Source organism: Tachyglossus aculeatus, chromosome 21 (assembly GCF_015852505.1).
Source record: "Tachyglossus aculeatus isolate mTacAcu1 chromosome 21, mTacAcu1.pri, whole genome shotgun sequence".
In the NCBI taxonomy this organism is placed as follows: domain Eukaryota; kingdom Metazoa; phylum Chordata; class Mammalia; order Monotremata; family Tachyglossidae; genus Tachyglossus; species Tachyglossus aculeatus.
The window spans coordinates 37,524,614-37,538,257 of NC_052086.1; the positions used below are offsets into that span (position 1 = coordinate 37,524,614).

Genomic DNA, 13,644 nt, shown 5'->3' on the forward strand with positions numbered 1-13,644 from the left:
GGGTAGATACAAGGGGCCGTCTCTATATGTTGCTAACTTGTACTTCCCAAGCGCTTACATTTCTATCCTATTTATTTTATTTTGTTGGTATGTTTGGTTCTGTTCTCTGTCTCCCCCTTTTAGACTGTGAGCCCACTGTTGGGTAGGGACTGTCTCTATGTGTTGCCAATTTGTACTTCCCAAGCGCTTAGTACAGTGCTCTGCACATAGTAAGCGCTCAATAAATACGATTGATTGATTGATTGATTGATTAAAGACGATTGAGTGAGTGAATGATAATTGGAGGAGACACGATTGAGTGAATGAATGAATAAATACAAGATAATTGGGTGAGACGCAATCCCTGTCCCTCACAGGGCTCGCAGTCTTAATCGCCATTTTACAGGTAAGGGAACTGAGGCAAGGAGAAGTGAAGTGACTTGCCCAGGGTCACATAGCAGACCCGCAGTGCAGCCGGGATTAGGAATCAGGTCCTCCGACTTGGGCTCTTTCCACTAGGCCAAGCTGCTTTTCAGGAGCCTGCCTTCAGAGGTTGTTTGTTCGTCGGGGATCAGCTGGAGCTGAGAGAGCGTAACAAAGCGGTTCTCCTGGTTCTGGGGGCCAGAAAAGCAGCGTGGCCCAGTGGGTAGAGCAAGGACCCGGGAGACAGAAGGTCATGGGTTCTAGTTCCTGCTCCGCCCCTTGTCTGCTATCATCATCAATCGTATTTATTGAGCGCTTACTATGTGCGGAGCACCGGACTAAGCGCTTGGGAAGTACAAATTGGCAACATCTAGAGACAGTCCCTACCCAACAGTGGGCTCACAGTCTAAAAGGGGGAGACGGAGAACAAAACCAAACATACTAACAAAATAAAATAAATAGAATAGATATGTACAAGTAAAATAAATAGAGTAATAAATCTGTACAAACATATATCCATATATACAGGTGCTGTGGGGAAGGGAAGGAGGTAAGATGGTGGGGATGGAGAGGGAGATGATGGGGAGAGGAAGGAAGGGGCTCAGTTCCACAAGCAGCTTTGGGCTTTACTGCCTAGACCGTAAGCTCGTTATGAGCAGGGAACGTGTCTACTCATTCTGTTGTATAGTACTTGCCCAAGTGCTTAGCATACAGTGCTCTGCACATAGTAAGTGCTTAATAAAGACCACTGATTCACGTCTCAAGCCAGATGTGACCTTAATAATCATAATGGCATTTATTAAGCGCTTACTCTGTGCAAAGCACTGTTCTAAGCGCTGGGGAGGTTACAAGGTGATCAGGTTGTCCCACGTAGGGCTCACAGTCTTAATCCCCATTTTACAGATGAGGGAACTGAGGCCCAGTGAAGTGACTTGCCCAAAGTCACACAGCTGACAAGTGGCGGAGCCGGGATTTGAACCCCTGACCTCTGACTCCAAAGCCTTAGGCAAGTCACTTCACGTTTCTGGGCCTCAGTGACCTCAGCTGTAAAATGGGGATTGAGATTCCAAGCCCCGTGAGCCCGCTTTTGGGTGGGGACCGTCTCTATATGTTGCCAATTTGGACTTCCCAAGCACTTAGTCCAGTGCTCTGCACACAGTAAGCGCCCAATAAATACGACTGAATGAATGACAGGGACTGTGTCCAACCTGATTTGCTTGTATCCACCCCTGCGCTTAGTGCAGTGCCTGGTACACAGAGCTTAACAAATGCTACTATTATTATTATTATTATTATTATTATTATTATGATGATGATGATGATGATTAGAAGCAAGGCCAGGTTAATGCCCTGAGGAATCTCAGGGCCGATCCTGACTCCGAGGCTGGTCTGGGGGAAACGTTTGTTTGTTCATTCATGCATTCATTCATTCAATTGTCTTTATTGAGCGCTTACTGTGTGCAGAGCACTGTACTAAGCACTTGGGAAGTCCAAGTGGGCAACATATAGAGACGGTCCCTACCCAACAGCGGGCTTACAGTCTAGAAGGGGGAGACAGACGACAAAAAAAAACATATTAGCAAAATAAAATAAACAGAATAAATATGTACAAGTAAAATAGAGTAATAAATATGTCCAAGCATATATACAGGTGCTGTGGGGAGGGGAAGGAGGTAAGGTGGAGGGGATGGGGAGGGGAAAAGGAAGGAGGGGACTCAGTCTGGGAAGGCCTCCTGGAGGAGGTGAGCTCTCAGTAGGGCTTTGAAGGGAAATCTAACTTAAAGGGCCTGGTAAATTCATTCCTCCCCTAATCATATTGTTTAGTGCTTACTACGGGCCAAGCACTCTACTAAGTGCTGAGGTAAATACAAGCTGATCCTGTCGGATCCAGTTTCTGTCCGACATGAGGTTCACAGTCTGAAGGGAAAGGAGAACAGCTATTGAGTACTCAGATGAGGAGACTGAGGCCTGGAGAATTTAAAAAAAATATGGTTTTTGTTTAGCGCTTCATCATCATCATCAGTCGTATTTACTGAGCGCTTACTGTGTGCAGAGCACTGTACTAAACGCTTGGGAAGTACAATTTGGCAACATATAGAGTCAGTCCCTACCCAACACTGGGCTCACAGTCTAAAAGGGGGAGACAGAGAACAAAACCAAACATACTAACAAAATAAAATAAATAGAATAGATATGTACAAGTAAAATAAATAGATAAATAAATAGAGTATTAAATATGTACAAACATATTACTACGTGTCAGGCGCTATATCAAGCATCGGGGTGGGTACGAGTAAATCAGGTTGGACACAGTCCCTGTCCCTCGTGGGGCTCACAGTCTTAATCCCCATTTTACAGATGAGGTAACTGAGGCACAGGGAAGTGAAATGACTTGCCCACAAGCGGACAAGTGGCAGAGCTGGGATGAGAACCCAGGTTTTCTGACTCTCAGGACCAGGCTCTTTCCACGAGGCCATCCTGCAGTGCGTTTTCCCATTCCTGTAAGGGCATACATTCATTCATTCATTCAATTCGATCGTATTTATTGAGCGCTCACTGTGTGCGGAACACTGTACTAAGCGCTTGGGAAGTACAAGTTGGCAACATACAGAGACGGTCCCTACCCAACAGCAAGCTCACGGTCTAGACGGAGAGACAGACATTAATACAAATAGATAAAACAATCAATTACAGATATCTACAAATAGATACATATGTGCTGTGGGGAGTCGTTCATTCAGTCGTATTTATTGAGTGCTTACTATGTGCGGAGCACTGTACTAAGCGCCTGGGAAGTACAAGTTGGCAACATATAGAGACGGTCCCTACCCAACAACGAGCTCACGGTCTAGAGGGGGAGGCAGACAATGCAAATAGATAAAACAATTAATTACAGATATATACAGATAGCTACATATGTGCTGTGGGGAGTCATTCATTCAGTCGTATTTATTGAGTGCTTACTGTGTGCGGAGCACTGTACTAAGTGCTTGGGAAGTCCAAGTTGGCAACATATAGAGACGGTCCCTACCCAACAACGAGCTCACGGTCTAGAGGGGGAGGCAGACATTAATACAAATAGATAAAACAATCAATTACAGATATATACAGATAGCTACATATGTGCTGTGGGGAGTCATTCATTCAGTCGTATTTATTGAGCGCTTACTGTGTGTGGAGCACTGTACTAAGCGCTTGGGAAGTCCAAGTTGGCAACATAGAGAGACGGTCCCTACCCAGCAACGAACTCACGGTCTAGAGGGGGAGGCAGACATTAATACAAATAGATAAAACAATCAATTACAGATATCTACAAATAGATACATATGTGCTGTGGGGAGTCGTTCATTCAATCGTATTTATTGAGCGCTTACCATGTGCGGAGCACTGTACTAAGCGTTTGGGAAGTACAAGTTGGCAACATATAGAGACGGTCCCTACCCAACAATGAGCTCACGGTCTAGAGGGGAAGACAGACATTAATACAAATAGATAAAACAATCATCAATTACAGATCTATACAGATAGCTACATATGTGCTGTGGGGAGTCATTCATTCAGTCGTATTTATTGAGCGCTTACTGTGTGTGGAGCACTGTACTAAGCGCTTGGGAAGTCCAAGTTGGCAACATAGAGAGACGGTCCCTACCCAACAGGGGGCTCACCGTCTAGAGGGGGAGGCAGACATTAATACAAATAGATAAAACAATCAATTACAGATATCTACAAATAGATACATATGTGCTGTGGGGAGTCGTTCATTCAGTCGTATTTATTGAGCGCTTACTCTGTGCGGAGCACTGTACTAAGCGCTTGGGAAGTTCAAGTTGGCAACATAGAGAGACGGTCCCTACCCAACAGGGGGCTCACCGTCTAGAGGGGGAGGCAGACATTAATACAAATAGATAAAACAATCAATTACAGATATCTACAAATAGATACATATGTGCTGTGGGGAGTCGTTCATTCAGTCGTATTTATTGAGCGCTTACTATGTGCGGAGCACTGTACTAAGCGCTTGGGAAGTTCAAGTTGGCAACATAGAGAGACGGTCCCCACCCAACAACGAGCTCACGGTCTAGAGGGGGAGGCAGACATTATAATAGAAATAGATAAAACAAACAATCCCCGCCGACTTTTCCCCGTGACTTTTTGGGAGTGGGATCCGAACCCAAAAAGAAAAACAGTCGTATTTATCGAGCGCTTACCGTGTGCGGAGCACTGTACTAAGCACTTGGGAAGTCCAAGTTGGCAACATAGAGAGACGGTCCCCACCCAACAGCGAGCTCACGGTCTAGAGGGGGAGACGGACATTAATAGAAATAAGATAAAACAAACAATCCCCGCCGACTTTTCCCCGTGACTTTCCGGGGGTGGGATCCGAACCCAAAAAGAAAAACAATCGTATTTATCGAGCGCTTACTGTGCGCAGAGCACTGGACTAAGCGCTTGGGAAACACATAGAGGGAACTACAAGGGACGTGTCGCCGAGCTGGAGGCCAGACGGGGTCCAGCAGCCTCCATCATCATCATCAATCGTATTTATTGAGCGCTTACTGTGTGCAGAGCACTGGACTAAGCGCTTGGGAAGTCCAAATTGGCAACACATAGAGACAGTCCCTACCCAACAGTGGGCTCACAGTCTAAAAGGGGGAGACGGAGAACAAAACCAAACATACTAACAAAATAAAATAAATAGAATAGATATGTACAAGTAAAATAAATAAATAAATAAATAAATAAATAAATAGAGTAATAAATATGTACAAACATATATACAGGGGCCTCCAGCTCCGCGGGCCCCCTCTCCCCGGACCAAGTCCTCGCCCAGCGCCCGGAGAGGCTCCGGCGGGAGCGCCAACCCAGGCAGCCACCCGGGAGGCGGTGGGCTGGGAATAAGGCGTCATTTTGTTTTAGACTGTGAGCCCACTTTTTGGGTCGGGACCGCCTCTCTATGTTGCCAACTTGGACTTCCCAAGCGCTTAGTCCAGTGCTCTGCACACAGCGCTCCATAAATACGATTGATTGATTGATTGAATATTATGTTCTTTACTTGATTATATCATTATTATTATAATGATTCTATTACACATTATTAATTTTTACATCAATAACTAATTAATCAATAATTACAATGACAATAAATAAATCATGAATAATCATGTGATAATAATATGATATTATTAATCACGCATAAAACTATCAAGTATATAATAATGCAATAGTAAATAAATAAATATAACAAATAAGTAATATAATATTATTAATCACACATAAAACCATTAATTATATAATGATGCAATAATAAATAAATATAACAAATAAGTAATATAATATTGTTAATCCCACATAAAACTATTAATTATATAATAATGCGATAATAAATAAATATAACAAATAAATAATATAAGTAATGTAATATTATTAATCACACATAAAACTATTATATAACAATGCGATAATAAGCATAACAAATAAGTAATATAATATCATTAATCACACATAAAACTATTAATTATATAATAATGCGATAATAAATAAATATAACAAATAAATAATATAATAAGTAATATAATATTATCAATCACACATAAAACTATTAATTATATAATAATGCAATAATAAATAAATATAACAAATAAGTAATATAATATTATTAATCACACATAAAACTATTAATTATATAATAACGCAATGATAAATAAATAAATATGACAAATAAGTAATATAATAAGTAATATAACATTATTAATCACACATAAAACTATTAATTATATAATAATGCAATGATAAATAAATAAATATGACAAATAAGTAATATAATAAGTAATATAACATTATTAATCACACATAAAACTATTAATTATATAATAATGTGATAATGAATAAATATAACAAATAAATAATATAAGTAATATAATATTATCAATCACACATAAAACGATTACTTATATAATAATGCAATAATAAATAAATATATGAAAAAAGTTATATAATATTAATCACACATAAAACAATTAATTATATAATAATGCAACAATAAATAAATATAACAAATAAGTAATATAATATTAATCACACATAAAGCTATTAATTATATAATAACGCAATAATAAATAAATATAACAAATAAGTAGTATAATATCATTAATCACACATAAAACTATTAATCATATAATAATGCAATAATAAATAAATATAACAAATAAATAATATAATAAGCGATGATTATTGATAATGATGATTAATTGATAATTAATTGTTATATCATATAGTAAGTGCTCCATAAATACGATCGATTTGGTTGCCAACTTGGACTTCCCAAGCGCTTAGTCCAGTGCTCTGCACACAGTAAGCGCTCAACAACTACAAGTGAGCGAACGAATGAATGGAGAGAGCACACAGTAAGCGGTCCATAAATACGAATGAATGAATGAATGGAGAGACGGTTTGTTCACTGACGGGAGGCGTGGGAACGCCACTGCTCTCCGATCCCCCTTTTCTCCCAGATCCTAGACTGGGACTACTACATCGAGCGGCTGGGCAGCGCCATCCAGAAAATCATCACCATCCCGGCGGCGCTGCAGCAGGTGAGGGGGCGGCGGGGGCCGGCGGGCGGCCGGGGGGCGGCGGGGGGCCGGGGCGGGCCGGGGCAGCCCCCGCTCCCCGTCCCCGGTGGTCTCTCCGCAGGTGAAGAACCCCGTGCCCAGGGTCCGACACCCTGACTGGCTGCACAGGAAGCTGCTGGAGAAGAACGACGTGTACAAGCAGAAGAAGATCAGCGAGCTGTTCGGCAGCGAGGGCAAGCGACGGGTAAGCGGGGCCGGCCCCACCGGGCCTTGCACCGTGGCTCAGTGGAAAGAGCCCGGGCTTTGGAGTCAGAGGTCACGGGTTCAAGTCCCGGCCCCCGCCGATTGCCTGCCGTGTGACCTTGGGCAAGTAGCTTCTCTGGGCCTCAGTTCCTTCATCTGGAAAAATGGGGGTTAAGTCTGTGAGCCCCCCGTGGGCTAACCTGATCGCCTTGTAACCTCCCCAGCGCTTAGAACGGTGCTTTGCACATAGTAAGCGCTTAATAAATGCCATTATGATTATTATTATTATTGTGAGCCCCCCGTGGGATCACCTTGTAACCTCCCCAGTGCTTAGAACAGTGCTTTGCACATAGTAAGCACTTAATAAATGCCATTATGATTATTATTATTATTGCGAGCACCCCGTGGGATAACCTGATCACCTTGCAACCTCCCCAGTGCTTAGAACAGTGCTTTGCCCATAATAAGCGCTTAATAAATGCCATTATGATGTTTATTATTATTATTGTGAGCCCCCCCGTGGGATAACCTGATCACCTCGCAACCTCCCCAGCGCTTAGAACAGTGCTTTGCCCATAGTAAGCACTTAATAAATGCCATTATGATTATTATTATTATGGTGAGCCCCCTGTGGGCTAACCTGAGCACCTTGTAACCTCCCCAGCGCTTAGAATAGTGCTTTGCACATAGTAAGCACTTAATAAATGTCATTATTATTATTATTATTATTATTATTATTATTATTATTATTATTGTGAGCCCTCCGTGGGCTAACCTGATCACCTTGTAACGTCCCCAGTGCTTAGAACAGTGCTTTGCACATAGTAAGCGCTTAATAAATGCCATTATTATTATTATTATTACCTACCAAGTGGCGGTGCCAGAATTAGAACCCAGGTCCCAGCTCCCAGGCCCAATACCTATCTACTAAGCCACACTACTTTTAATTACTGTCCCCATCTTCAATCAATCAATCAATCGTATTGATTGAGCGCTTACTGTGTGCAGAGCACTGTACTAAGCGCTTGGGAAGTTCAAGTTCAAGGACGCACCAAAATTACATCTCCTCCACAAAGCCTTCCCCGATCATCTCTCGCCGTGTTTTGATGTGTCTATATCCCTAATTCTATTTATTTGTACTGACGCCTGTTTACTTGTTTTGTGGGTCTCTCCCCTTCTAGACTGTAAACCCGGTGTGGGCAGGGATTGTCTCTCTTTATTGCTGAATTGTGCTTTCCAAGCGCTTAGTACAGTACTCAGAGAAGCAGCGTAGCTCAGGGGAAAGAGCCCAGGCTTTGAAGTCAGAGGTCGTGGGTTCAAATCCCGGCTCCCCCAATTGTCAGCTGGGTGACTTTGGGCAAGTCACTTAACTCCTCTTTGCCTCAGTTCCCTTATCTGTCAAATGGGGATTAAAGCCGTGAGCCCCCGGTGGGACAACCTGATCACCTTGTAACCTCCCCAGCGCTTAGAACAGTGCTTTGCACATAGTAAGCGCTTAATAAATGCCATTTAAAAAAAAACCGTATGCAGTAAGTGCTCAATAAATATGATTGAATATACTGTAAGCTGAATATACTGAATATACTGTAAGCGCTTAACAGATACCACAGTTATCATTATTATTATTATTTGCCGAGTGCCAACTGTGAGCACACAGCACCTGTATATATGTATATATGTTTGTACATGTTTATTACTCTATTTATTTTACTTGTACCTATCTATGCTATTTATTTTATTTTGTTAGTATGTTTGGTTTTGTTCTCTGTCTCCCCCTTTTAGTCTGTGAGCCCACTGTCGGGTAGGGACCGTCTCTCTACGTTGCCAACTTGGACTTCCCAAGCGCTTAGTCCAGTGCTCTGCACACAGTAAGCGCTCAATAAATACGATTGATTGATCGCACGGAGAGTACGATACAACGGAGCCGGTAGGCGCGTTTCCTGCCCACGACGGCCTGCCCGGGGAGCGGGTCGGTTGCGGTGAGCCAGGGCGAGGGGCCCGGCGGAAGCGTTTAACCGTACCGATTCGTCTCTCGGCCTCGGATGCGAAATTCCAGGTCACCGCCAACCAACCCGCGGAGGGCAGCCAGGGTCGGGAGACTCCGGACGTGGAAGACTTGGGGCTCGCCAGGGTCCGGCGGGCCGCCGTGCCCGTCGCCACGAAACGGAAGCGAATCCCGGTGGAGAGCCAGGAGGAGTCTCAGAACCTGGAGCTCACCCAGTCCTGGCGGGAAATCCTGGGACAACCGCCGCCCCTCGGCTCCACCAAGGTGAGGAGGGCGAAGCTCCCCGTGGGCCGGGAATCTGGCGCCGTATCGTGCTCTCCCAGGCGCTTAGCACAGTGCTCCGCACACAATAAGCGCTCAGTACGATTTAATGAAAGTGGGGCGGCCTGCCTCATCATCATCAATCGCATTGATTGAGCGCTTACTATGTGCAGAGCACTGGACTAAGCGCTCGGGAAGTACAAATTGGCAGCATCTAGAGACAGTCCCTACCCAGCAGTGGGCTCACAGTCTAAAAGGGGGGGATAGAGAACGAAACCAAACATACTAACAAAATAAAATAAATAGAATAGATATGTACAAATAAAATAAATAGAGTAATAAATATGTACAAACATATATACATATATACAGGTATACATATATCCAGGATGGGATCCAGACCCCAGGCTGTAGGACTGTAAGCTCGTTGTGGGCAGGGAGTGTTTCTGTTGTTTGATTGTGCTCTCCCGTATGGTGCCAACTTGTACTCCCCAAGCGCTTAGTACAGTGCTTCTGCACACAGTAAGCGCTCAATAAATGCGATTGAATGAATGAGTGAAAATGCTTACTATAGTACTGTGCACAGTGCTTCTGCACGCAGTAAGCACTCAATAAATGCGATTGAATGAATGAATGAATGAAAATGCTTACTACGGTGCTGTGCACATAGTAGGCGCCCAATAAGTGGCTGACTCTCGGGGCCAGAGAGCCAAGCTGTTCCCAACTCAAACTCAAGCCAAACTCAAGCGCTTAGTACAGTGCTCCGCACACAGTAAGCGCTCAGGACGATTGAATAAAGGTGGGGCGGCCTGCCTCCATCCCAGGATGGGATCCAGACCCCAGGCTGTAGGACTGTAAGCTCGTTGTGGGCAGCGTGTGTTTCTGTTTGTTTGATTGTGCTCTCCCGTATGGTGCCAACTTGTACTCCCCAAGCGCTTAGTACAGTGCTTCTGCACACAGTAAACGCTCAATAAATGCGATTGAATGAATGAGTGAAAATGCTTACTATAGTACTGTGCACAGTACTTCTGCACACAGTAAGCGCTCAATAAATGCGATTGAATGAATGAATCTAAATGCTTACTACGGTGCTGTGCACATAGTAGGCGCCCAATAAGTGGCTGACTCTCGGGGCCAGAGAGCCAAGCTGTTCCCAACTCAAACTCAAGCGCTTAGTACAGTGCCAAGCGCTTAGTACAGTGCTCCGCACACAGTAAGCGCTCAGGATGATTGAATAAAGGTGGGGCGGCCTGCCTCCATCCCAGGATGGGATCCAGACCCCAGGCTGTAGGACTGTAAGCTCGTTGTGGGCAACGTGTGCTTCTGTTGTTTGATTGCGCTCTCCCGTATGGTGCCAACTTGTACTCCCCAAGCGCTTAGTACAGTGCTTCTGCACACAGTAAGCGCTCAGTAAATACGATTGAGTGAATGAATGAATGAAAATGCTTACTACGGTGCTGTGCACATAGTAGGCGCCCAATAAGACTGTGAGCCCACTGTTGGGTAGGGACTGTCTCTATATGTTGCCAATTTGTACTTCCCAAGCGCTTAGTACAGTGCTCTGCACATAGTAAGCGCTCAATAAATACGATTGATGATGATGATAAGTGGCTGACTCTCGGGGCCAGAGAGCCAAGCTGTTCCCAACTCAAACTCAAGCCAAACTTAAGCGCTTAGTACAGTGCCAAGCGCTTAGTACAGTGCTCTGCACACAGGAAGCGCTCAATAAATACGATTGATGATGATGATAAGTGGCTGACTCTCGGGGCCAGAGAGCCAAGCTGTTTCCAACTCAAACTCAAGCCAAACTCAAGCGCTTAGTACAGTGCCAAGCGCTTAGTCCAGTGCTCTGCACACAGGAAGCGCTCAATAAATACGATTGATTGATTCCCACCGAGGCCGGGGAGGGGAGGGAAGGGTCGGGTCCACAGGTCCCAGCCCAGATTTGGCACTTTGGCGTGACCCACTAGCAGGGAGCTTCCTGGGAAGCCTTTCCCAAGGGGCACCGCAGGGGAATCGCCATCATCAATCGTATTTATTGAGCGCTTACTGTGTGCAGAGCACTGTACTAAGCGCTTGATAATGGGAATGATGGGCCTTTCTCGCTCTCCCAGAGACTTGCTTTCCGGACACCTGGAACGGGGGTGAGCATGGGATTTCCCTGTTGGACTCTGTCTGCCTAGGTCATCAATCAATCAATCAATCGTATTTATTGAGCGCCTACTGTGTGCAGAGCACTGGACTAAGCGCTTGGGAAGTCCAAGTTGGCACCATCTAGAGATGGGTCCTACCCAACAGTGGGCTCACAGGCTAGAAGGGGGAGACAGAGGACAGAGAACGGGTCATGGGTTCTAATCCCGGCTCCACCTCTTGACTGCTGTGTGACCTTGGGCAAGTCACGTCACATCACAGAAGCAGCGTGGCTCAGGGGAAAGAGCCTGGGCTTTGGAGACAGAGGTCGTGGGTTCGAATCCCAGCTCCGCCTATTGTCAGCTGGGTGACTTTGGGCAAGTCACTTCACTTCTCTGGGCCTCAGTTACCTCATCTGTAGAATGGGGATTAAGGCTGTGAGCCCTATGTGGGACAACCGGATTACCTTGTATCCCCCCAGCACTTAGAACAGTGCGTGGCACATAGTAAGCGCTTAATAAATGCCATTATTATTATTATTATTCTTCTCTGGGCCTCATGTGTAAAATGGGGATTAAGACTGTGAGCCCCACATGGGACAACCTGATTACCTTGTATCCTCCCAGCGCTTAGAACAGTGCATGGCACATAGTAAATGCTTAATAAATGCCATTATTATCATTATTATTGTTATTATTATTATTCTCTTGGCCTCATCTGTAAAATGGGGATTAAGACTGTGAGCCCCACGTGGGACAACCGGATTACCTTGTATCCTCCCAGCGCTTAGAACAGTGCGTGGCACATAGTAAGCGCTTAATAAATGCCATTATTATTATCATTATTATTATTCTCTGGGCCTCATCTGTAAAAATGGGGATTAAGACTGTGAGCCCCATGTGGGACAACCTGATCACCTTGTATCCTCCCAGCGCTTGGAACAGTGGTGGCACACAGTAAGCACTTAATAAATGCCATCATTATTATTATTATTATTATTATTATTATTCTCTGGACCTCATCTGTAAAATGGGGATTAAGACTGTGAGCCCCACGTGGGACAACCTGATTACCTTGTATCCTCCCAGCGCTTAGAACAGTGCGTCACAGGGAATCTGTCATTGTATTGTACTCTCCCAGGCGCTTAGCACAGTGCTCTGCACACAGTAAGCGCTCAGTACGATTGAATAAAGGTGGGGCGGCCTTAATAAATGCTATTATTATTATTATTATTATTATTATTATTATTATTATTATTATTATTATTCTCTGGTCCTCATCTGTAAAATGGCGTTAAGACTGTGAACCCCATGTGGGACAGGACTGTCCAACCCAATCTGCTTGTAGCCACGCTGCAGAAGCAGTGTGGCTCAGTGGAAAGAGCCCGGGCTTTGGAGTCAGAGGTCATGGGTTCAAATCCCAGCTCTGCCACTTCATCATCATCATCATCAATCATATTTATTGAGCGCTTACTGTGTGCAGAGCACTGTACTAAGCGCTTGGGAAGTACAAGTTGGCAACATATAGAGACAGTCCCTACCCAACAGTGGGCTCACAGTCTGAAACTTGCCATTTGTCAGCTCTGTGACTTTGGGCAAGTCCCTTCACTTCTCTGGGCCTCAGTTCCCTCATCTGGAAAATGGGGATGACGACTGTGAGCCCCTCTTGGGACAACCTGATTACCTTGTATCTACCCCAGCGCTTAGAACAGTGCTTGGCACATAGTAAGCGCTTAACAAATACCAAAATTATTATTATTATTATTATCCACCTCGGCGCTTAGTACAGTGCCTGGTACATAGTAAAGCGTACATAGAAAATAAATGCCATAATGATTTTTATTGTCTTCTGTGGCTGTATTCCTGGGTTCCCATTCCTTCCTTCTTCCTCCCACCCCGCAACCCTGAGAATGTGTCCTCCTAGAGAAGCAGCGGGGCTCAGTGGAAAGAGCCCGGGCTTGGGAGTCCGAGGTCATGGGTTCGAATGCTGACTCCGCCACATGTCTGCTGTGTGATCTTGGGCAAGTCCCTTCAC

General features: G+C 44.6%; 1 protein-coding gene across 1 annotated transcript in view; it reads left to right on the forward strand.

The window, feature by feature from the left end:
- POLE (DNA polymerase epsilon, catalytic subunit) overlaps positions 1-13,644 on the forward strand; it is a 156,562-nt gene that overhangs the window by 82,511 nt on the left and 60,407 nt on the right. The window contains exons 28-30 of the mRNA XM_038762449.1: positions 6,912-6,992; positions 7,093-7,215; positions 9,271-9,483. Of these exons, the coding sequence (XP_038618377.1) occupies positions 6,912-6,992; positions 7,093-7,215; positions 9,271-9,483 (417 nt within the window). The remainder of the gene's footprint in view (positions 1-6,911; positions 6,993-7,092; positions 7,216-9,270; positions 9,484-13,644) is intronic.